At 35.0% G+C, this 25,794-nt stretch overlaps 1 protein-coding gene across 4 annotated transcripts in view; it reads left to right on the top strand.

Moving 5' to 3' along the window:
- DHRSX (dehydrogenase/reductase X-linked) overlaps positions 1–25,794 on the top strand; it is a 541,162-nt gene that overhangs the window by 337,159 nt on the left and 178,209 nt on the right. For all 4 annotated transcript variants that reach the window (XM_056807700.1, XM_007501007.2, XM_056807699.1 and 1 more), the window contains one exon: positions 21,908–22,009. In XM_056807700.1, coding sequence (XP_056663678.1) covers positions 21,908–22,009 — 102 coding nt within the window. The remainder of the gene's footprint in view (positions 1–21,907; positions 22,010–25,794) is intronic.

The raw sequence follows: 25,794 nt of genomic DNA, 5'->3' as shown, positions 1-25,794 counted from the left end.
TAAAAGATCTGTGCTCTTTTCTTTTGAGATTTCATGAAATTAAGTGTCTAGCATTTTTTTTTGGTTATGGATTTCATGTAGTCCTAAGATTCTTAATTTTTTAAAAATTTTGATTCAGAGTTTTGGTTTTTTTTTGCTATTAGATAGGTTAATTGTTTATGCTATAAAATAATCTTATATTTCCTTCTACATTTTTCCAGCCTTTTGACTTTCCTTTGACATTTCTTTTCAACATGAAGTCACTAGCATTTATTTGGTCAGTTCTAACCGTTAGAGAGTTTGGTGTTTGAACAAGATTTTATACTTCTTGGGTCACATGCCTAATTTCTTTTCTATTTCTTTTTCACCCATAGGTCTCATTTCCTTTCCAATTTTTTCCTCTTAACATGCATTTCATTTATTTAAAAGAAACCATGTTTTTAAACACTTTAAAAAAAAAAAACTCTTGCTTCATTTCTTCAGATAATTCTAGTTTAATTTGCACCAAAACTATATTTTTGTTTTAATCTTTGTTTTTAGATGTTTGGGAATTTGTTTTTCTGGGTTTTAAATGAGCTGTCACCACAAAGACTTTCTGTGATAGAACTGTTTTTGTTTGTTTTGTCCTTAGTCCAGTCTTTTTTTCCAACTTCAGACTGTGTTATAGTCAGGGCTTGCCTTGTTGCTGCTTTCTGGGGGGTACTGAATGTTGTTGTATTCTAGTACCATGTGGGTAGCTCAAACTAGGTAGCTGAATAATATCCATGGTCAAAGTAGTCCGATAGTGGGAAAACTCTAATCAGTGTCCTCCTGATTTGGGTTTAGATATGAGGAAGAATAGAAGAGAATCCAAGGCTTCCAAACCCCCTAATTTAGGAACTCAATTCTACTGGTTTATGGCTTTATAGACATTCATATTTTGTACATGATAAATTTAAGGTACAGTTATCTTTATGATGGAAATTAGGGTTCAAGAAATTAAGTTCAATAGTAGAGTGAGAAAAAAGTCATGTCTGTGGCTTAATTCTAAATAATTATTCCACTATGCAATTTAGTAATATATTTTAATTTCCCTAAATGAAAAAAATAATGTAGTACATATGAATCTATAAATATAAATGTATAAGAATACTTTTATATATGCTTTCTGATTTTCTGGAATATGTGGCAAAGTCTAAGTGATTTTGATTCCCATTAACATATGAACATGTATAACAAATATATGAACATTTGTTTCTTGTCTCATATCATGGTCTAATGTTTGTAGCCAATTCATTCTTTTGACATCTGAAGAGAAAATGCAGGCCGTCTGCCCTGAATAGCATCTCATCTTGATTTTTATGACATTTTAGGTACTGGTGTTTTCTTTGAACATTTTTCATGCCTTCTTGATAAATATAAAAATACAATTTCACTGAAAAAGTCTGCTTATTTAGATGAGTTTCCATCCCCATTTATGTAGGTCACAAACACTCTAATTTACATGCACCCTTTTAACATGGATTATCTTTTACCAAATGAGACAAAATGAAGTTGCCTCTGGACTAGAATTTTAATTCTCTCTCAAGTATTTTCAAGTTAATTATCTCCTGTGCACTGATTATCATTCTTTGCAAATGCCTTGAGATGTTTTAAGTATGTGAAATATTATTCAAATTAATCATAATTAAGCTTTTATTTTTGATATACTGGTTTGATATATGAGGAGAAAAAGTGGTGTAATAGAAAGAATGCTATATATGGCATGAGCCCTGGGTTCCAATCTCAGCTTCTCTACTTACTAAGTGATGGTCGATCCATAAGCCCCAATTTCCTCATTTATGAAACTGGATTAATAATACTTTCAGTGTCTTTTTCACTTGGTTGTTATGAAGAATGTGCTTTGTAAGCCCCAAATCATAAATGAATGTTCTTATTAAATACTTCAAGGAGGGGGCAGCTGGGTAGCTCATTGGATTGAGAGCCAGGCCTAAAGACAGGAGGTCCTAGGTTCAAATCTGGCCTCAGACACTTCCCAGCTATGTGACCCTGGGCAAATCACTTAACCCCCATTGCCTAGCCCTTACCACTCTTCTGCCTTGGAACCAATACACGGAATATAATAATATTATTATTATAATACTATAGTATTATATAGTCCTAGGTTTAAGTCCACCATTTTGGCTGGGTGACCTGGGCAACTTATTTAACCTTTCAGTGTTCTTAGGGAATTCTCTGAAACTAAACTTTATAAATAAGTTGCCTATCAGGATTAGTAGAGCGTTTTTCCATCTTGGGAGTTTGAAAAACTATGTTGACAGCATAGGTCTAGTCAAATACCTTCCCCAAGGTGATCTTACAAATGTGGGTACTCCTTACATAAGTATGGATTGCAACCTAGCAGCGCTTCTAATTTTATGATTCTTTTTCATGTTATCTTATAGATTTTCCATAACAAGAAGTGTAATATCTTCCTCTAGGTCTTCTTTTTTTTTCCATTCAGACTTATTATTCAATTTCCTGCTACTTCCTTTTCTTATCATACATTTCCTGAATTATATCTGTTACATCGTCATTGTAAATGTTAAATACCCTTATCCAACATACATCCCAAATTTCTCCAGTGTCATTTTTATCTCCCACAATTTTGGTTCTTTAATGATGGTAATACATCATGATTTTTTATGATATAGGATCATCTAAACAAAACTTTGGTGTTAAAAGATGGGTTTTTTGTGTCAGGGAACAATTAAAGGCATTGTCCAAACATGCAATATAAACTGTAAAGAGAAACTCAAATGTTCTTTCTATTTTTAGCAGCTTAAGGGCAACTTTTAAACAGGAGATTGAATCCTTTATTTTTAAGGAATTCAGTTTCACAGATTCCAACCCTTTTTACCTTATAAATTGAGGTAGAATAATGAAAAAAATTAATTACCTTGTAGGTGACATTATCAACTAGTAGAAAGCCATTCATTCCAAATATAGCTCTCGTAGTCCTTGGACTCTGAACATACATGTGGCCTCTGTAACTTGACTTCAAGCCTTTCCAACTTATTAGGACCTACTGGGGCTTGTGCTTTGATGGCATTACCTTTGACAAATCATCTTCATGGTATATTATATCATGCAAAAATAAAACACCAATAGATAAAATTGAAATGCATGTTAAAATTAAAACATTAGTGATAACGTATAGGTATTCTTTGGGCAGCTAGATGGCATAATGGATAGAGAATCAGGCATGGAGTCACAAAGTCCTGAGTTCAAATTCAGTCTCAGACACAAACTGTGTGACCCTGGACAAGTCACTTAACTATGGATGCTTCAGCTTTCTCATCTGTAAAATGAGCTAGAAAAAGAAATGTCAAACCACTCTCATATTTTTGCTAAGAAAATCTCAAATGGGATCATGACTGAACAACAGCAACAGCATATATATACTTTATTGTTTCCGTGGTCTCATATGTTTATGATATGGTGACTGTTTTTTCCTTTGGGAAAACTCAAATCGTTTATTTAATTTAAAGTTGAAATCATAGAAACAATGTAGATTGCTAAACAAGTCATATTATAAAAATGTGATAAAATATCACACTGTAAAAAATGAGGAAAAGGACAAAAATATGGGAGGCCTTGGATGAATCTGTACCTGTACCAAGTGAGTAGATTGAAGATGACAATTTAAACAATGATGACAGCATATAAAACTTAAGACGTATGATCATCATACTGACTAATCATGATTTATGCTCCCCCTTCTGCTTCTCACCTTGACCTAAAGTGGTGAAGTAGAGGTGTAGAATGAGCCATCTATTTTCAGCCATGGTTAATTTGTGGTTATTTTGCACAACCATATTTAATTGTTACAAGGGGAGATTTTAGTTTATTTTTCATTAGGTAGAGGAAGGGCAGGTATGATGATAAAACTGCAAAAAAGAAGAAACAAAAAAGAGAATATCTGAATAATTTTTTAAAATATACAGAAGAAAGCAGAAGGAAGTTCAGAAGAGACACTGACAAGCAGGGTAGTTTTAAAGCTACCATGCTTAATATGCAATATACATACCATATATAGTCGTATGCCCCAGTTTTTGATGGTGTCTTCTTTTTTTTTCTTCATATAGAGAAATGTTCAAGTTTTTTATGTCTGCCACGTTACCATTGCCATAATATGATGGAAGATTTAAAAACAACAAACTGACATGGCAAGAGAAAAGTTGATCTACTTCAAATTTCAACTCAGAATTCTTAAAATTATGCAAATAAGAAACACTTTATTGTAAAGAAATTTAAGCCATAACTCTATTAGCTTTTGTTTTCCCCTTTTCCTTATTAGTCGAGATTTCAGTATGAAAGGAAGAAGTTATGCCTTTTTCCTCACCACCTTTCTTGTCATTACAATATTTTCACACTCATAAAAAAAGATGTGACTGCTTTTTGAGACCTTCTTTATTCATATTTGCTTTGTCCTGACAGCCTGTGAGAATAAGTCTCACAAGGCTGCAAGTTTTCAGAAAGGAAGTTTAATGTTTAAAAAGAAAAATAAATAGACTTTTAAAAGATAGCCTTCAGAGAAATGAAGTCCACCTCAAAACAAAAAATGAGTCACCTGGAAAAAAAATAACAAAATAATTATAGTATCTTGATGGTTTTTTTCCCTGTGAAAAATGTAACAATCTTGATTAACAGGTTCTGCCAAATATCAGTGTGTTTCTTACCACCCCCAACTTAAATGATGCAGAAAATTGATATGGCATAACATCAAAATTATTATTTTGTGGATGCCACCAACCTTATTCTCTCCATGATGGGGGCTCCAGAGCTCCATGCATACTTTTCACAGCAGCTAGGCCAGACTGTTTTACCTCAGAATAAGAACAGCCATGTCTTAGTAGAAAAAAGAGTTATGAGTACATTACTTTGTGCAAGGCAGTTTGTTGGCACAGTAGATAGAGCTCTGCTCCAAAAGTCAGGAAGATCTGTCTCAGACGATTCTAGCTGGTGACCTTGAGCAAGTACTTTAACTTGAGCATAATAATTGCACCTACCTCACTGGTATTGTTATGAGGATCAAATGAGATGATATTTGTAAAGCACTTAACAATGCCTCAAGCACTAAGCACATAGTATGTACATAATACATCCTCATTTCCTTTTTCCTTTTCTTTCATGACTCAAAAACAACTTAGCAGGAAAAGTTATTAGTGAACTTGTAGTTATTCTAATTCACTACCTTAAGGAATGTCTTTGGAAATGGAATGAAATGTATTGAATTAAAAAGGAGCATTAAAATATAACAGATTTGTTAGCATGTAAGTAATTTTTGGCTTCCAAGAAGGGGAGGAAGGAATTAAAAAACACTAACATTGTCTTGTTATCAGTTTAGAACTGTGTGTGCGCGCTCACACACACACACACACACACACACACACACACACAAACACACATTTTATGAAGCAAGACTAGATCACCACATAAATAACCATGGGTAGTAGTAGTATTAAGATTTATAAAAGATGATGTGCCATCACAGAATCTTAATGCTGGAAGAGAATTCAAGGTAATCCACGATGATAAAATTGTTGAGTTTGGAAGAGATATCTAATCTAATCTTTTCATATTTGGAGATGAGGAAATGGTCTTATATGAGTTAAAGTAATAGCAGTCACATTGGTAATATGTAGCAGGACTGAAATTCAGACCTAAACCCTGAAACTCCAAATTTACAAATTCACAAATTCAATCCTTTCCTCTACACCAAGTTGGAAGTCTTGCTCCAAGCAATCATACCCTCCATGTAAATATAGAATGGTGGAAAGAGGAGTTGGTCCATCTCAGAAGACTGATGAATCTAAGAAGTATAATATGAAAAATCAAGATTTTAATCAAAACTCTTCTCTGTTGCTTATTACTTATGTAATCTTGGGGAAAATCATTGAATGTCTCTGGGTTTTGGTTTCTTCATGGGTAAAGTTCAATCTTTTTTTGTAAAGAAAGGCCTCTTTCATTTCTAAAGACCTAAATCCTCTGATCCTGTTATTTGGTCACCCCAATGATTTAACAGAGGGGAAAAGAAGAACAGATTCCTAGAATCATAGATTTAGACTTTAAAGGGCACTTTGAAATAATCTAGGCCTGCCTCCTCATTTATATATGAGGGAATTGAGGCCTAAAAAAGTTAGATAACACCCTAATAATAAATACACTGATCACCCTTTTTCCTTTTAATAAAATCTGAGATTTTTTTAAATTCCTGCACTTCTATTACTATCTCTACTAATAAAGTCACATGAAAATACATATGCATATTTCCTCTTTTTTCTTTCTCCTTTGTTTTGCCTTCCAGTGGAAGAGAAATGGGTATTAGAAGAGAATATTCAGGTTGAATTGGACTAGCATGAATTCTGAAGAGTTTTTTGAAAAATATTCCATATAATATATGTCATATCTGGCATTATTAGTGGCACCCAAATTATTGCTTTCACCCAAGGAAAGACTGTCCAACTCCTTTTCTAGCATTATAGAATATTAGAGTTGATAGGGACTTTAAAATCACTTCATTCAATCTCTTCATTTTACAAATAAGAAAATGAGCCTCCTAGAATGTGAAATATTTTACCTACAGTATTTAACAAGTAATGGTTAAAATAACTAAAACTTATGGGGCAGCTGGGTGGCTCAGTGGATTGAGAGTCAGGCTTAGAGATGGGAGGTCCTAGGTTCAAATATGACCTCAGACACTTCCCATCTGTGTGACCCTGGGCAAGTCACTTGACCCCCATTGCTTAGCCCTTACCTCTTCTACCTTGGAGCCAATACATAGTATTGACTCCAAGAGGGAAGGTAAGGGCTCAAAATAAACAAACAAACAAACAAACAAATATATAAAACTAAAACTTAGAACTTCCTGAATCCCAGTCCTGACTCATTTCTTCCATGTTTCTTGATTAACCAGACCACCCTAGTGTAATGGTAGAAATTTTAGGCTTCTGGGAGAGATTATAATATTGTAATGGTTACAAATGTGACTACAGGATTTATGTAATATTGAACAATGGCCGCCAAGGAATTTACTTATGAAATTCCTAAAATGAAACACTCAAGTCAGAATGGAGTTTATGGAGGTTTAATCACACTGGGAGTAGAGAAGGGAGAGGGAGAGAAGGAGAGAAGAGAAAAGGGAAAGGGGCTACTCAACCTCTGACCAAGGCAGAGGGAGTTTTAGGCCCAAAGGCCCAGGTGGAAAGAATCAGTCCTTAACTCACGTGAGTGATCTGAAGGAAAGCTGTCTGCGGGCGTCCTCCCTCTCCAAGCTCCTAACACCCACTCCCGTCTTGCTCTCTCCACAGGAAGTGAGCGAATTCCAGAGGCTGTTCCCTACCTCACTTCCTGTGTCTCACAAATCCAATGGTTGGCTCTAGCTTGGCTTAGGACAGCCCAGGTGGGCAGTTAGTTATTTCTGATTTGTCATTGACTAGCGCATGCCCGTGTAGTGTGGGTGTGCACAATTTTTGGGTGCTAGACCAAGATGGAGACTTTTAAAATTCACAATCCCCCCTGATGATGATTGGGAGACTAGTCTCCCCAATTGATCACTAAACATAAGCATACTGCACCCCCAAAATTTCTAACTATAAGTGTATACAAAAATTTTTTTTTACCCACTAAGAGGAAAATTGTAATAGTTGTAAATATGGGGAAATAGAGGAGAGAGAAAGACAGCAAACCAATGTTTTGCTGGGCGCACTGACAAAAGCCAATTAGGGGGCAGTCCCCTTTGGCATAAGAGTGTACATTCAAAACATGTTCAATCAACCACACCCCAAGGTTCATTCTGGATCTTCCTATAGTGAAAAGGTTTAGATATCTTTCTGCAAACAGTTCATTCTCTGGATTCAGTTAGTTAGCAAGCTTTTTCTCTGAAGATTTATCTCGAACAAAATTTAAATATTGGATTTGATGAAATACACTAGTATCCGTGACTTTGCAGTTTCTTTACCTCCTTTTGACTACCTTTCCATTCTTAAGTATTCTCAACCTTCTGCTAGACTCAGTCAAACCTGTATTCTGTGAATGGTATGCTAGATGTAAACTGATTGTCTAACAAAAAAAAAAAATTCACATTAAGGTGCCCATAAAAGGAAGGTCCTCCAGAGCCATTTGTATTTCTAACTCAGAAGTGTGCTAAACTACATGAAGCTCTAATTGTTTAACTGTTTGGGGGGATTTGCAGGAAACAGATTATACTGCTTTTTGGCTGCTTTGACTTCCTGTCAATTTCTAGCATACCTAGGAGTAAATAATAGGGAGGCATTGTCACTTTTTGAAATTATCCATTTGATTTCCTCATCATTGCAGTGCTAGTCACTGGACTCAGGGAAACCAGGAGACTTTTCTTTGGGAAGGGTATTGGCTGACAAGGCAAAATATAAATATTCAAAACTGCTTCATGATTATAAGAGGGTAGCCTCCTATGGTTTCATTTGGCTTTGGCTCAAAAGGTTTTATTTTGATTATCTTGGGAAAATAAAATGTTGTTGAGAAGAGAATATCTTTTTGAGTCTGTTAGTGCTATACATACAAACATATATATATATATATATATATATATATATATATATATATATATATACATACCGATTTGAACAGCTTTACTTAACTCTACATACTTTCTATCCCATACAAAGAGGTAACTAAGTAGATTCCTTTGTTACCTGAACATTGAAAGGAGAGTTGCTCTTTGGAGAGCCAGGTTATTTAGATTTTGTTCCTCGCCTGTATATTCATTTTGTTAGAAAATGTTAGAAAAATGGGTTTTTAAAAGGATTTTGTTTTAGAGCCCTTTCTATTTGCAAAGTAATATTTAAAAATCAAATCAAAAACACATGTCTATCATAGGCTTTATAGAAGGTCTTAGTATCAGGAATGGCCAATCATGGATCTATGACAAATCAAATTAAATACTGTAAGAAAGGCAAAGATTTCTTGAGGGGAAGAAAGGAAAAAAAACTTTCAGTAATTGTGGTAAGGTTTTTTATGGTTATTTTGAGGGAGGTGGTGGAGAGGACCCAAATTGTGATTTTATTGATATGCTTCCCACTCATAAATCTCTCCATCAATGCTGACCTGTGCAACTTACTACTTTTAAGAGTTGCCTTGAGCAGCTGGCTGAGTGACTTGCCTTAGGGACACAAAGCTATATTGAGACTAGCTCTCTGCACACTTTACAATACTGCTTCTCTGTTGGTAGAATCAATGGAGAAACTGGGAAGGTAAAGAGTAGAAAGAACATCAGACTTACTATTTGAATACATGGGTTGGAATCCCAGGTCTGTCACTTATTTGAGTGATCTTGAGCAAATCACTTAACCATCTTTGATTCTACCTTTCTCAGTGGTAAAATGTAGAACCTCTAAAGTACTTCTGGCTTTGAGGGTCTAGGATTCTGTGGCTTTATATCATAATAATGGTGATTAGAGATTATCTCCAGTGGGCTATGTATTGGCTATGAGGGTTTATAAAAGCTGAAATCTGAACTTTATAGCTAATTATATTAGATTATTTATTTATTCATTTATAAATAAATATTTTTCTGTTTATAGATTTATATATGTAATAGATAAAGATAAGGGGACCTCCCTAGATTTAATTACAATATAGTGTATTCACCATGGAGAACATTGAGGCTGCCATAGTTTTTTTCCTCATCCCATCCTCCCCATTTTTGCCCCCAAATCCAGTTTTCTCTTCCCTAGTTTTCTAATTTAATCACTGGTTGACAAATATGGACTTATCACTGGCAACTAAGACATCACTAGGGCAGATATATGTTTATCACTTTCCAATTCTTGCCTCCTGATTCCTTTGGGTCTAACTAGAAAACTTCATGTACTAGCATTTACTGTCAACAGGATTCATAATAACAGTTGCATCTGGGAATGCTTTTGACACATAACAACTTTAGATGGTTGGTTCTACAACTTTTTTTTTCATCCTGTGACATCGTTTTACTCTTCCATCAAAAGTAGAACAGAAAAGGTGGGATTTTCATGTTGTTAAAGGTCAGACACTGCTGTAAGGGCAAAATTTGAAACAGGACTATTGGTTTTTATCAGCTTGAAAATGCTTCATATCTATAGAGTGGCAAAATGTACAGATGATAGAAAATTGTCTAAGGGGAAACATCAGCAGAATATATGCTTTTAGATTATTTGGCTAACTTAGTTTTTAGATAACAAAGCACAAGGTAATATAGTTATTATATAAAAGATACAGTATAGCATGGTGAGACTGGAATGGACTGATTGAGGAGACCTGTGCCTGAGCAGGACACTAAGAAACCTGGCTCACAGGACTCAGGTTCAAATCTTATCTCTTGCATGTACTTCCTGTGTGACCTTGGACAATTTAATTTGCCACTCTGGGTCTCAGTTTCTTTAAATATGAATGAGGGGATTGGACCAGAAGTCTTCTGAGTTTCTTTCTATGGCTAGCTCTTTGACCTCATGTTTAATTCAAGATCTATCACTAAATTTACTATGTGAACTTGAATAAATTACTTTGCTTCCCATTCCCATTTTTGAAAAATAAGCTATATTTTAAAAATTCTCTTCTACTCTGTCACTGTGGTTCTTCATATATATATATGTGTGTGTGTGTGTGTGTGTGTGTGTCTGTGTATATGTATGTATGTGTGTTCATCTGCATATGGAATATATGTATATATATGTACATATATGTATATATATATCTATATATATAGATAGATAGATAGATATACCCCATGTGTATATATTTTATTCAACTATTCTCTGAACCTGATATCTTAATGACATATGGATATCCCCACAAAAGGTGAAGCTCTAACCTATTTTTAATTTCTCAATCTATTAAATTCTTCATTCTGTCCTTCCAGCAGTCCTCCTCAGAGGATGAATTGGAGAATTTCCCATATAGTCATTTGAACATTTCAAGAATACAAGTATATCATGCAGGCTTTTCCTCTAAAACAAGATCAAGGAGGTTAAGTCACTAGCTCTTGGTCACACAACCACTAAAAGAGAATTTCACAAGGGGGTTTACACCCAAATAATTTTTACTCTAATTCCAGTACTCCTTCCATTATGTCATCCTGCCTTATTGTTTTGTGATCTGAGAAAATCTTATATGAACATATAAGTTCATAAGATTTCCTCTCTCTATATAGGTTCATATAATATTTAATATGCATATGAGAGGGAGAGGAAGTTTATTAGAAGAGTCTTTGAATCTACATTTTATTTTACTAATCATTTATTTTATTTTTTAAAAATATTTAACTCTGCACTAATGCACTGTTGATTAATACACTATGAATACACTCATGATTGGAAACTCAACAAATTGTGATAGCTGAAAGTAAAGAAATGGAGCTATTCCACTTAGAAACAGTGAATAATGATGAATACATTGGAAGTATGAGACAACTCATATGAAACAATATAAAAAGAAGCAAACATAACAAAGAAATCATATGTATAACAAAGTATATAGGTATAGATTCTCTCTATCTCTGTCTCTTCTCACTCCACCCCACCCATTGGATCTCCATTGAAATGTTCTCATTCTAGTACATAAAACCTAGCAAAATTTGCTGATGCTAGATTCTTGGACACAAGTTTTGCTCTTGTTTTTCTCAGAGGTGTTTAGGGAACAAAATGTAGAATGAAAAGGAGACCCCAACTATGAGCATTCTGCAGTGAGAATAAACATCCTTTTAATTTTGCAAAGCTTTCCATGGTACAGTTATGACATACTTGAGTTTTAGCATGATGAACTACTTCAGTTTAAACTATATCCTTTCAGTATCATGTCATTAGGTTGGTATAAATTACTTGGCTGCACGCCTGTGCATTTTCTATCTTAGAGCAGAAGAAGTAATAATTTTAAAGAGCTATGCAAACATGCATTGAAGCAAACTGTCATAGATCTAGTGCAGGTATATATTCAGTGAATCAGTATGGCAGGATTAATCAGTATGGCAGAATTAAACAATATCAACAATTTGAAAAAATGGATAATACAATATATCAAGATTAAATCATTGTCTTTTGTATTCCTTATTCTGTCATTTGTTGATTGTGACCCTCATATTTTATATTTGATGTCATCCAATCAACAAGCATTTATTAAATAACTAATGTGTACAGACACTATACTTAGCATTGGGGGTACAAAGACTGGCCAAAAACAGCTTCTCCTCTTAAGTAGCTCACAGGATACTGGATAGTAGAGATATTAATTTCTCTAAACCTCATTTTCCCATTTATAAAATAGAAATTAAAACAACCCAAGTCTTACCTCACAGGTTTTATTTTAATCAAATTTGATCATGTATGTAAAAGTGCCATACATATATCAAATCCCATTATTATTATCCTTCTCACTTGGTTCTAATTCTTACACTAACAGTAATTTTGGGTGATTTGAGCAAAAAAACCTCACCTTACTTGGCTTCAATTTTCTTATTAGTAAAATGAGGGAGAGATGAATTTTTTTTCTATTTATTTTTAACATTCTTTTCTTCTTAAATTTTGACTTCCAAATTCCTTTTCTCACTCCTTCTCCTCTGCTAACCCACTGAGAAGGCAAACAATATTATCAATTATGCGTGTAAAATCATGTGAAACAGATTTCCATATTAGCAGTATCATAAAAATGTAAATAATAATAATACAGTGACAAAATTATACTTCAATTTGCATACAGAGTTTAATCTCTAGAGGTGAAGAGGATATTTTCATCATGTCTTGAAATTTTTTAGATTGTGATATTGGTCAGAGAAGCCAAGTTTTTCACAATTGATCATCTTTACAAAATTGCTATTTCTCTGTACAGTCATCTTCCAGTCTTTTTCACCTCATTTTGTATTAGGTTGTACAAGTCTGTTTTTTTTTTCCTCTGAAGCTTACTCCCCGCCCCCCTTTAATTCTTATAGCACAATGGTACTCCATGTTTGATTAATTGAAACCAAACCTATCCCCTCTTCTTAGTAGTTCTTTTAGAGAAACAACGTCAGCATTTTACTGACTTGAGGGTGTGAGATTTAAAATGATTGAGATCTTAAACTGTAGTGAGCTTCAGCTCCCTCTATGCCCCAGAAAAGATAGTCCACTTATCTGACTGCGATATTCTAATCAGAGAAATTTAATAACCATTTTGGATTGGAGAGGTATCAGGGAAAAGGGAGGTCCCAAAATAAGGTTGGAGCCTTTCTCAGCTTTGGAGCTGAGGCCAGGCTTCAGAGGCTGGTAGAGGGTTTCTCCTACTCCCGTCTACACTATATCTGTTCTAGTTTTGTCAATTCCAAAATATTAGCAGTAGACAGCACGCAACAAGAACAGTTCTGACTTTCAGAACTGATTGGGCCTGTTTCTTTGGGCTGAAGCAAGTAGAGGTTCCTCCATCCAACAACGTTCTTTGTCATGTCAGACTTTTTGCAACAATGTAATTTCCAACGTTTCTTTTTAAAGGAATTATATCTTTTCTTATGCCATTGCTTCTCGGGCCTCTGAAGCAAAGTTTGTGTTTGATATTGAATTGTTTATTTTGTTATTTTAATTGATTTGACTTCTGGTTTCACCTTAAGTTTTTTACTTTGACTTTCATATACTTAATTTTTCATATAATTTTATTCCTGAATCCCATTCTACATGTTTCATTTTGCTATCCTTTAGTTGGGCAATATGAATTTCCTATCATCTTCTGAATGTGCCAGCTAGCTGTTGATGAAATCTGCCTTTTCTTACCCAGATCTTCAAAAGCTCTCTCAATTAGATTCTACCATAGTGGAGTTTGATGTGTATACTTAATGGTACCACACAATGATGCCATTTTTGTCCTACCATGAAGGTCAGGGGAACCAGTGACATCTTTCATATCCAAGTACTATAAGAAGGCAAGATACACTTGAAACAAATCTGAAATACTAATACCCTGAACTTGTTGGAAATAATCAGTATAAATAATGTTGGCTTCAAAAGTGAGCAAGCCCACAAGTATGTATAAAATGGATGAAGGATTTGGATGCTTTCATTGTTATGAAGTGGTGAAACCTAGTGTGACTACTACAGCCCCAGATCCCAGGATGCATGTACATTAAGGCTCGATTAACTAAGAATCTGGACATTTTTCCCCCTCTAGGCACTTTTTTGCTGTGGCATAGTTAGAATTAAGTTTCTTGGGTCCTGCCCCCTCATTCCTCATTCCTTTTCAGGCAACTCAGAAAATATCTCTAGATTTAAATGGCCCAAGAATAATTCACTATCCTACTATTATTATTTTCATATTTAATCTTCCCAAACTATTATACAGGTAGATAAAATAACTGGTTTTGTAATTAAATAAAGGTATTAGAATATAATGTTCACTTCTATATGATCATTGGAAGCATCCTTGGTACTACTCCAATGGCAGATGGGACAATTCTGTTCCATTATGATTTTGATCTCCTCTGCAGTCTCTGATATTGTCAAAGCTTTTCATTCCATATAGCCTGGTAATGAGAGTGGTAATATGGAGACATTCAATAAAATCATTGTTCTTGAATTTTTAATCAGTCATATTTATATGATGATTTTAGGAGAATTGATTTAGAGATGGAAGGGGCCTTAGAGTCCGTTTGAGTCTAATATCCTTATTGTACATATGAGAATAGCAAAGTGACTTCTAAGGGTCACAGAGTCAACAAGTTTCTAATGCAGACTTTGAACTTAGGTCACCGTGATTCCAGGTCTAAAACTCTATCTAATTCACCACCTAACTACTTATCACACCATCATTATCACAGTGCTCTGGAAGGAGAAAGAAAAAAAGAATAGGAAGACCTCAAGTAGACCTCTTAGCTCTGTGATCTTGGGAAAGCCACATTTATCTCTATGGGCCTCATTTTCCTCACTTGTAAGATAAAAGGGTACTAGATTAGCCATAATTTACCTTCTTTTTTTTTTCACTCTGATTCTGTAGCTCTTGAAAAGTACTATATACCAAATTCCAAATTGGATACATGCTGACAACCAAAGATTTGGATGTGTTTAAGTACTTATTGCACTTTGATGTTCTTGTAAGGGAGGAAAGCCCTTTCTATCCCTTTACATAGGAAGTGAAAAATATCCACAAAATCTGAACACCCCACTTTTAACCTTTGTACCTTAAAAAGTTCATTATGCAACAGAGAAATGTAAAAATGAGGCTAAAAAGTAAGAAAATGGTGCTGAATGAAAGTGTCGTCAATTAATTGATGCACTTTTGCTTAATGTTCTTCTCAGTAAAGTGCTTCATTTGCCATTCCAGGAAAAAATGGCAGTCATTTTAGAGGTTTGCAAAAAACCCCATCTGGTTCAATATTTCAGATGTTTGATATTTTACAGTGAAACACAATCAGTACAAATTTGATTTGATTTTTTTTTCTTCTCCTATGTGACAGATGTTATTTTCACATGGATAGAATGTGTTAAAAGTATCTACTTAGAGTACATAGGAATCAAGTTTAAAGGGAACCCAATTAATAGGATAAGTGCCACGTTTGCTCACTTCACTTTGATAATGGCAGACAGCTGGGTAAAGATTCTAAAATGCTTTTTTCCAGAGTCTGAGAGAATGAAGCTCCAGATTATTAAGTTCTTACCATGTATTGGTGTGCTTCATGGGAATAGTTTTGCATCACTATGGTCCTTTTGATATAAATGTAGCAGTAAAATATGTTACTCTGAAAAACATTATCATGCCTCCTCACTCAGTCTTTTGGAACCTTAAAAGTAAAAGAACAACTTTTTTATTTTTAACTGTATGTTATAATTAATAATAACAAACTAGCATTTATATGGAGCCTGTTAGGTCCCAGCGCTAAGAACTTTCGAATATGATCTCATTTAATACATAATTCTGGGAAGAAGGTACTATTAATATCCCCATTTTACAGGTGAGGAAACTGAGGCAAACAATTTGTCCTGAATCACCCAGCTACATGCATATATATCCTTTTGGGGAAAGGAGAAAGTCACAGACACCTTTTGCTTTCCTCTTCCTGCTTTTCTTTTCTTTTTTCTTTATTCTTTTACCTTTATTTTATTTTCTGCCATGGTGCTAATAGCCTTTGAGTTGGGGACTCCTCCATAATTGGGTCCGAGTAAGCCTGTATTCTGGGCAAGAGGGGAAAAATGGGAGGAATGCAGGGGGCTATCTGCCCCTTGGAGGAGTAATTGGATAAATCATAGAAAATGGAGTCCTAGGAGTAGGTGGGAAGGGAGCAAGTTATGCCATATTGAGAAGAATAAGAGATCTATAGCACTGTCCCTAGGTCCTAAGGCTCGTGGTGGGGCCTCATTCTCAGACTCCCTTCAAGAAGACACTGGCTAGGGCTTATGAAGCAGCTTTTGACTTGAGCATATTTATGGACAGATTAGGGGTTCTCTCTCTGTCTCTGTCTCCCTCCCTCTCCCTCCATATAGATATAGATATAGATAGATAGATAGATAGATAGATAGATAGATAGATAGATAGATAGATAGATAGATAGATAGAATGACCCCACCCATGCACATACCTTTGCCAGTAAAGATTTGCTAAGATGCAATTGCTGATATTTCTAATATATTTAAATGGTAGAGAGTCAGATAGTTTTAGTGTGGTAAAGGGCACCTCAGTATTCCCCACATTTTTCAACTCCTTACAAGTGAACAGAAACTTCTTGCTCTATTCATCTTCACTAGTCACTGTTTTAACCAGGCTTCTGCCTTGTCCAGGAATAGAACCTCTTAGCATACATAGCTGTCAGCTAAAACATTACATGCTTACCTTTAAAATGTACATATGAATATGTTCCAGAGAGGTAACTAAAGAGCTCAAAGCTCTTTCTTCAGTTTAGGAGTTGTTAATTCTCTAACCCCTATTTCTGCATTCTTCACTGAGCCTCCATACATCTGAAATAGTATAGTAGTAGTCTCTTGGTAACCGAGGATGACGATTGTCTTTGTGCATTTTCATCTATGATAGATGAGTGTGCACAAAGACACTTGTGCGTGAAGGAGATTTAAGTGGAAGAGTCCATGCACAGAGACAGTCCCACTCTCTCGGCGTAGGAAGCCTGGGTCCAGTGGCACGAAAAATCGTTACACTTGGAGACTTCCTCAGCTGCATTGGATGGCCATGTTGTCTTTTGTGCTCTAACACGCCCTATGCACTCCACAGTGCTTTGCTGCGTCGCCCTCTCAGCCGTTGAACCTTCTTGTTGGTTTCTTCTGTCTGTTCAGCCGAAGCAGTCTTCACATGCTGGGTGAGCATAGCCTTAGTTCACCAGGGGTCGATGACCCGATGGATATTATGTAGAAATTGGTCATCAGAAGCTACAAATGGGAATTGTAGTTTTGGTTGCAGGTGGAGGTATAATAGTCATTTAGGAAGAATGTCTTCAGACATCTAGGTTTTTCTCTAATGTAACTGCAATGATGACATACTCAAGGAAATGGTAACTAATTAAATCTCTGTAACCAAGAAGTACCCTAGAGACTTTAACAAAAGTTATCATTTCATCCCTATTTGTAGATTTATCTCATTTTAAACTTTACCTTCATCAGAAACATAGACTTTGCTCAAGAATCTGAAAGCATTATTGATTGTTGTCATTTCCAGGGGGAGCTAATTGAGTTGTTGAGAATGCTTGACTATATGACTATGGACACAGGCAACATAGTATATGTTTTCTTTTTTTAGTTAGAACTAAAGAAAAATAAAGTCAGATTTGTTGTCTTTTATTTGCATAGAGCCATTTTGATTGAAAACTAATTAGTACGATCAAATAAATTTATTTCCTCCATGAATTTTTCTCTATTTTAAGTGATATGTCTCCTTTCACAATATGATTAACACAGAAATACGTATTGTATAATAACACATGTACAATCTCTATCTTATTACCTGCCATCTTGGGGAAGAAGGGACTGTAGGAGAGAGAGAATGTGGATTGCAAAACATCAGAAAACAATTATTGAAAATTTTGCCAATAAGTAATCTGGAAAATCTCCTATAAAAATGTATATAAATCCATAATTTAAAAATCAGTTTAAGGCTAATTTTGATTCATGTGACTTAGAGAATCACCTATCCCAAATACATTCCAAGGGATATAGATCATATCCCTAAAGCTTAGTGGAAAGAAAATTGGATTTTGAATCAGAATACCTGGGTTCACATTGCTAACTGTGTTAGCTTATGCTTACTTAAACTTCCTAGGTCTCACTTTTCTCATCTGTAATATTAATAGGCTTGGCCCTTCCAACATTAAATCTTGTGATATGATCCTGTGTTCTGGGCTTTCTGAAGTTATAGGAAAGGAGACATACTATATGTTCCTGAAAGGACACAATTATATCCAGCCTTATAACTGAATGTAAAGTAAATGATTCAGGAGCTTTTATCATATGTTGGTACTTGACATATAGTAAATACTTAAGAAATATTTGTTAATTGACTGCCTATTGTTGGGGCATTAGGATTGTACTTTGGAATGGCACATAGTAGGTACTTAAATAAATAAGTAAATAAATAAAATAAATTATTGATTGATTAGGAACTGGGAAGTGGAAAAGAAAGAAGAAAATAAACATTTATTAGGAGTAATACATGTCAGGCACTATGATAAATACTTTACAAATATCTCATTTAATCTAAATTCAGTAGAGAACATGAAATAGACTGAGGCTTAGGTATGTTGTAAAATTTTGTATTTCAGATTCAATAAAGGTTTCTTTTATATGTGCCATGATTATATTTTTCATAGTTCAGCAAATCTTCCTTTTCTTTGATAGTATATCTATCAACTTTTTCCCATTATACTTTTTGGTTGAAAATAAAATTATATTTTTCTCTTGAAATAATTGCCTATAATTATTCAGAATTTTCTGAATGAAATCTATAATTATCATAAAACAAAAAAAATAAAGGTCCATCATGGCCATGGTTCCAAAAAGTTTTGCTTTTTGGCAATATCAGTCACATTGTCTGTCTTTTGAGAATCCTTTGTTATAAGCCTGGCAAATGATAGTGGGAAAGTGTGCTTAAATTTGTTATTGCTACTAGTATTTATTTATAATTATTGGGCTTTCATATTGTTGCTTTCTTCCTCCCCCCTATTTTATGGCAAATAACCATTTCCCTTTGATGACTAAAATGTTATTTCTACCTTAATGACAGCCAGCACTCATTGTAAAAGAGGTTACTAAAAAACACTGTAAAATGGGAGTTAAACACCTTAGGAGATTGTGTAGATAGTTGACTAGGGTTTTACGTAACCTAGCTGTCTAAGGTGTTCTCCCCAGAGCAGAGTGCTAACCTGAGAAAAGGGTCAATGATGGTTGACCAGCAATTTGGCTCAATCCAATCCAGGTAGAATCCTTTCTCCAAGATAACCCCCTAAAACTGCTTCTTCCCCCTTATGGTTCTGTTTGATGGATCTGACTACTTTTCAGTGATGTATAATTTATTTGTATGAAGTAAACAGGGATAGGATAAGGAAAGAGGGTGTCAGGTTTCCCTAAACTAATGAAAGAAGCATCGATGTCATCTTGTCAGCCCTCGGCGAAAGCTGAGGCCAATCTGAATCTCCTCTCTAGCTAGAGTTTCTTTCCTATGCTCTCTAATTCAAAACTAAATCCACAAAAATAATAAATCTCTAGGTATTAGCTGAAGCAGATGAGAGGTCAGGAATAGGAGCGATTCTGTCTACCTCCGGGAATAACCCCTGAAGGTAAACTTAGTAGTAAGAATCTGCTCCCTCTTTGGTCTTGTTCTTCTCAACATGACAGGATAGATTATAGGACAATTCAGATCTTGGTTTGATAGGAAATCCTTGGCAGGAGTGGGATTCACTTCCAAGTGCTGGAGTAAGGGTCTCAGAGTGGGATCTCTCTTCAGAGTTCAGGAGCAACTCCTCAAGCTGGCTTTTCAACTCCCAGAAACCCCTTCTCTCTCTCCAAGATTCCAATCAAGCTCTCCTCTCTTCACTGCTCCACCGCATTCTATGGCAGTTGCTTGTAAATTCATTTCTTTTGCAAAATATCATCTCTCACATTGAAATGGAGTGCACACATAACACAAAAGAATGGAAAAGAAAAATAATTTTAAAATATAAATGACAACCAAATAACTATACTTATAAATAATCAAACTATAGCATAATACTGATTCTAATTGAAAACATTTTTGTTTTAAAAATATGCATTTTAGATTTAAAAAACAATGGTTGTACTTTTCCTTTAAGCTTTTTTTGACATTCTGTGTTCCTGTTTCTTGCCAGGGCTTTCTGAGAAAAACATTTTTAAGAACTGACTTTTTTTTTTCACTTATATAATAGTCTTAATTAGTATTCCTACATTTCATTGCATATAAAACTATTGCTGAAATGATTAGCTCTATTAGAATAATCTATATTGTTACAGACTTAAAAAATAAATAACTATATATCTCCAGAGCATGGGGAAATTATTGACCTCTCAGTTACAATCCTGACAATGATTTTTTCCAAGCGGATTCTCATGAATAAGGGAAATACACTTATGTAGCATGCAAGGGACCTTCACATGTGGACATCCTAGAAAAGCTATAGCAGATTTGCAGTATTCTGAGGATTAGCATTAGAGTTCTCAAAACCATACCTCTCTGTTCACCAGCCAGAGCACATATTAATCAGAACAACAACAAATTTAAACAATATGGCATGTAAAATAACAAGGAAAGATCTCTCCATGCCCATATGGAGTATACTCTCCAACAAGGTAACATATTACCAGTGTGGGAGGGCACACAAATAGAGAACATATGTGATATGGAAATCTACATGAAATTTATACTAGTGCTACACACAGAATTTGTGTTTGTATGTGGACTCCCATAGTAAGGGCACCTTACACTTGTGTTACTCTTACTATCCTCTTTATATTCATCACACTATTCTTTCCTAATTGATTTTTCTGATTTCCTTTAGAAACCTTATCTCCCTTAGGGAACTCTACTGTTTCTCTAGTATGGGAGGATTGTAGATCTAGAGCTGGAAAGGGCCTTAAAGGCCATCTAGGGAAAATCCCTTCATTTTAAATATAGGGAAAGATTTAGAGACACAAAACTGATTTGTCTGAGGCTTTCAAATAGGAGTGTATGGAAAGTGGAAGAAGCAATATTTGAAGCCAGATCATGAGTCCATCACTCTTTCTACTGTGCAACTCTGCCTCAATAATCATCTTGTGGGCTCTTGGAATGAGATCTTAGCTCCTATCTGCTAAGATTCAATGAATAGAAAGCTGTTTCCTGACAAGCATGGACTGAGAGCTCTTTAGTTCATAGTTCAAGGGCAATCAATAAAAGCAAAACAGTTTCATGCTCAACCCTAATCAAAACAATATTTTCTTTTGACTGTGTTGTTAATAATTCCAGATCTATGATCCCAGACCACTATCCAGACTTAGAAAACTGCTTCCTCCCATTTAACCCCTAAAAGTGATTTTGTTCTCCTATCTAAACAAACAACATTTTAGGAGCTTGGCCAAAGTAACCCTTTGCAGCTATGAAGAAACTAGTTGAGTAAAAGTCCATTCACTTTCTAAATCCTCTTTGACTGGCATATAAATGAACTTAAATAAATCCAAAAGCTAAGGAAGAAAGCAAAGACCAAGTCTTCCCACCTCTAGGCCCACATTCCTGCTTTTATTATATATTATTATGTATATCTATCAGTAACAAAACAAAAAAGAAAAGGAAAGAAGAAAATAAACCTAACTTTCACCTGTATTCTGGATGGCACAAAACCTTGACCTCTCTTTAAACTTAAATATGACTGACTGAATTAAATCAAAACTATTTCAACTTTTGTGACCTAAGAAGTATTTGGAAGATAACTAGTTACTTTGTTTCTTTACAGTGGAATTTTTATTCTGCAACCTGGCTTCCATTAAGTCCATTCGACAGTTTGTGAAGGATTTCAAGGCAAGGAATTATCCTCTTCATGTGCTTATCAACAATGGTGAGTTTTGCTTAAATCTCTGGTCCTCAGATGATACTTCTGTCATAAATGTTACTGGGAAAGCAAAAGATGGAATAAAAATGCTTCAGGAAAAAAAAAATAGCCCATTACTTAAGGCTAAAGAGGTTTTAGCTTTATATAAAAATTAAATTAATTCATTATTTTATTTTATTTTTTGTTACAATACTCAGTTTATTTCCCTCCCTCCACCCACCTTTCCCACAGCTGATGGGCAGTTTCATTGGGTATTACTTGTGTCCTTGATCAGAACCCATTTCCATTTGTTGTTGAACCAGGATGTTCATTTAGAGTCTACATCCCCAATCATATCCCCTCGACCCATGTAATCAAGCAGTTGTTTTTCTTCTGTTTCTACTCCCACAGTGTTTCCTCTGAATTTGGATAGTGGTTTTTCTCAGATTTCTCCAGGTTGTTCAGGATCACTGCATTGTTGCTAGTAGAGAAGCCCATTACATTCGATTGTACCACAGTGTTTCAATCACTGTGTACAATGTTTTCCTGGTTCTACTCCTCTCACTCTGCATCAATTCCTGGAGGTCATTCCAGTTCCTATGGAATTCCTCCACTTTATTATTCCTTTGAGCACAATAGTATTCCATCACCAACATATACCACAATTTCTTCAGCCCTTTCTCCAATTGAAGGGCATCCCCTCATTTTCCAATTTTTGCCACCACAAAGAGTCCTTCTGCCTTTCCTTTAAACCTGAGTTTTCTTGGATACAGGCTTTTGGGGGGCTTACTTTTTGGATTGAGTCCAGCAGGAGGGTTCCTTGGCTCTGTCCTGTTGTTAGGTTTGAATTTCAGTTCCCTAGGAGCATTCAGTTTGTGATTGGTAAGGAAGGGTTTTCAGAGGTCTGAACTTCTGCTGCTTCTAAGCCAACATCTTGACTCTTCCTCCCCTCATTATTTTAAATTTAAATGCTATTTTAATTGACATTATTCAATGAATTCATTCATAATATTTTACATTGAAAAATTGGCAAGTGTGTTACTCATTTTTTACAAAGATGCTTCTACTTGACCACCAATATGATACTTCTTATAAATTATCCTACTATGTTCAGTGGCATTCAGACTGGAGAAATGTTTGTCCCAATCTTTACCTCAAGTCAATCACTTCAGAGATAGGTAGTATCCTTCATCAGTAATTTTCTGCAGTCATAATTTGCCTTGGTATTTATCAGTGTTTAAGTTTATGAAAGTTGTTTTGCTTTAGAATATTATATAAATTGTCTTCTGTACCTGCACACTTGACTGCATTAATTTCTACAAGTATTCCCATATTTGTCAGAAATTGTCTTTTTAGTCATTTCTTATGATGGAACAATATTCCATTATAGTTATATAATATAATTTATTATACTATATTGTCAGCCATTATTTTGTGATGACATTATTGTCAGCCACTATCCCATGGGATACCCCTTTAATCTCCAGGTTCTTTGCCATAACAAAAAGGGTTGACATCTCCATTTGTCACACACAAACACACACATATATGTAATCTATGCCTATATCAATGTAATCTATCTCTTTTTTTTATATTTACATATGGGTCCATTTCCTTTGATCTTTTTGAAGTATAGTTGTAGTGATATTGCTAGGTCAAAAGGTATTCAGAGTTTAGTGACTTTCTGATGTTAGTTTAAATTGCTTTCTAGAATGTCTGGGGTAATTAACATTTCTACTAAAAGCACACAAGTATTCCTGTTTTCCCAAAATCTTGCCAACAATTTCCAATGTATTTATTTTGTCATCTTTGTCAATCTGTTGGGTATAGGATGGAACCTCACAGTTTCTTTAATTTCAATTTCTCTTCTTATTGGCTTTTTTTTTAAACCCTTACCTTCCATCTTGAAATCAATACTGTGTATTGATTCCAAGGCAGAAGAGTGGTAAGGGCTAGGCAATGGGGGTTAAGTTATTTGCCCAGGGTCACACAGCTAGGAAGTGTCTGATGCCAGATTTGAACCTAGGACCTCCTGTCTCTAGGCCTGGCTCTCAATCCACTGAACTACCCAGCTGTCCCTCTTTTTTTCATATAGTTGTTGATAGATTGGATGACTTCCCTTGGTTATTATATATTTTTCTAAACATTAGCTATGCTAACTTCAGTTGTTCATGAAATATTCATTTATGGGGATTTGTACATAGTAGGTGATTAATAACTATTTGTGAAATGAACAAAGAAATATTTAAGAATATAATGAAATGATGATGTCACTCTCTACAGGAAAATCTTTTGTGGTTCCTAAGGTTGGCTCAACCTCAACAACTTCTCTCAATGCCTTCTTGCTCCAGATCAAATGTTCTTAACCCTTTTTGTGTGTCAATAAGTTTTTTAGCAGTCAGAGGGAAGTCCCTCCTCAGAATAGTGTTTTTAAATGCATAAAATAAAATTTTTTGTTCAGTTGTTTTAGTCATGCCCAACTCTTTATTATCCCTTTTGGGTTTTCTTTTTCTTTTCTTTTTTGAAAATTTTATTTAATTAGTTAATTTAGAATATTTTTCCATAGTTACAAGAATCATGTTCTTTCCCTCCCTTCCCCCACCCCCCTCCTGTAGCCCATGAACAATTCCAGTGGGTTTTATATGTGACATTGATCAAGACCTATTTCCATATTATTGATATTTGCACTAGGGTGATCATTTATTCCACATACACAATCATATCCCCATCAACCCATGTGATCAAGCAGTAGTTCTTCTTCTTTGTTTCTACTCTCACAGTTCTTTCTCTGGATATGTATAGCGTTCTTTCTCATAAGTCCCTCCAAATTGTTCTGGATCATTGCACTGCTGCTAGTAGAGAAGTCCATTACATTCAGTTATACTGTGTATCAGTCTCTGTGTACAATGTTCTCCTGGTTCTGCTCCTTTCACTCTGCATCAATACCCCTCCAGTTCATTATTCCTTTGAGCACAGTAGTATTTCATCACTAACATATACCTCAATTTGTTCAGCCATTCTCCAATCGAAGGGCATCCCCTCATTTTCCAATTTTTTGCCAACACAAAAAGTGTATCTATGAAGATTTTGGTACAAGACTTTTTCCTTATTATCTCTTTGGGGGTATAAACCCAGTAGTACTATGGCTGGATCAAAAGGCAGACAGCCTTTTAGGACCCTTTGGGAATAGTTCCAAATTGACTTCCAAAATGAATGGATCAATTCACAACTCCACCAGCAATGCATTAATGTCCCAATTTTGTCACATCCCCTCCAATATTTATTACTTTCCTTTGTTGTCATGTTAGCCAATCTGCTAGATGTGAAGTGATACCTCAGAGTTGTTTTGATTTGCATTTCTGATTATAAGAGATTTAGAACACTTTTTCATGTGCTTATTAATAGTTTTGATTTCTTCATCTTAAAATTGGCTATTCATGTCCTTTGCCCATTTATCAATTGGAGAATGGCTTGATTTTTTTGTACAACTGATTTAGCTCTTTGTAAATTTGAGTAATTAGACCTTTGTCAGAGGTTTTTGTTAGAAAGATTTTTTTCGTCTAATTTGTTGCTTCCCTTCCTATTTTGGTTGTACCTTTTATGGTTTTCTTGGCAAATTTCTCCAGCACATTTTACAGATAAGGGAAGTGAGGCAGAGATAAGTGACTTGACCAGGATTACACAGCTATTAAGTGTCTGAAGCCATATTTGGACCTAGGTCTTCTTGATTCTAGGCCTGGTGCTCTAACCACTGCTCTACCTAGCTGCCCCAAATAAAACACATAAGCACACAAAAGAAAGTATTATATTGA

Source organism: Monodelphis domestica, chromosome 8 (assembly GCF_027887165.1).
Source record: "Monodelphis domestica isolate mMonDom1 chromosome 8, mMonDom1.pri, whole genome shotgun sequence".
Classification (NCBI taxonomy): domain Eukaryota; kingdom Metazoa; phylum Chordata; class Mammalia; order Didelphimorphia; family Didelphidae; genus Monodelphis; species Monodelphis domestica.
This window is presented reverse-complemented; position numbering and strand designations above follow the sequence as displayed.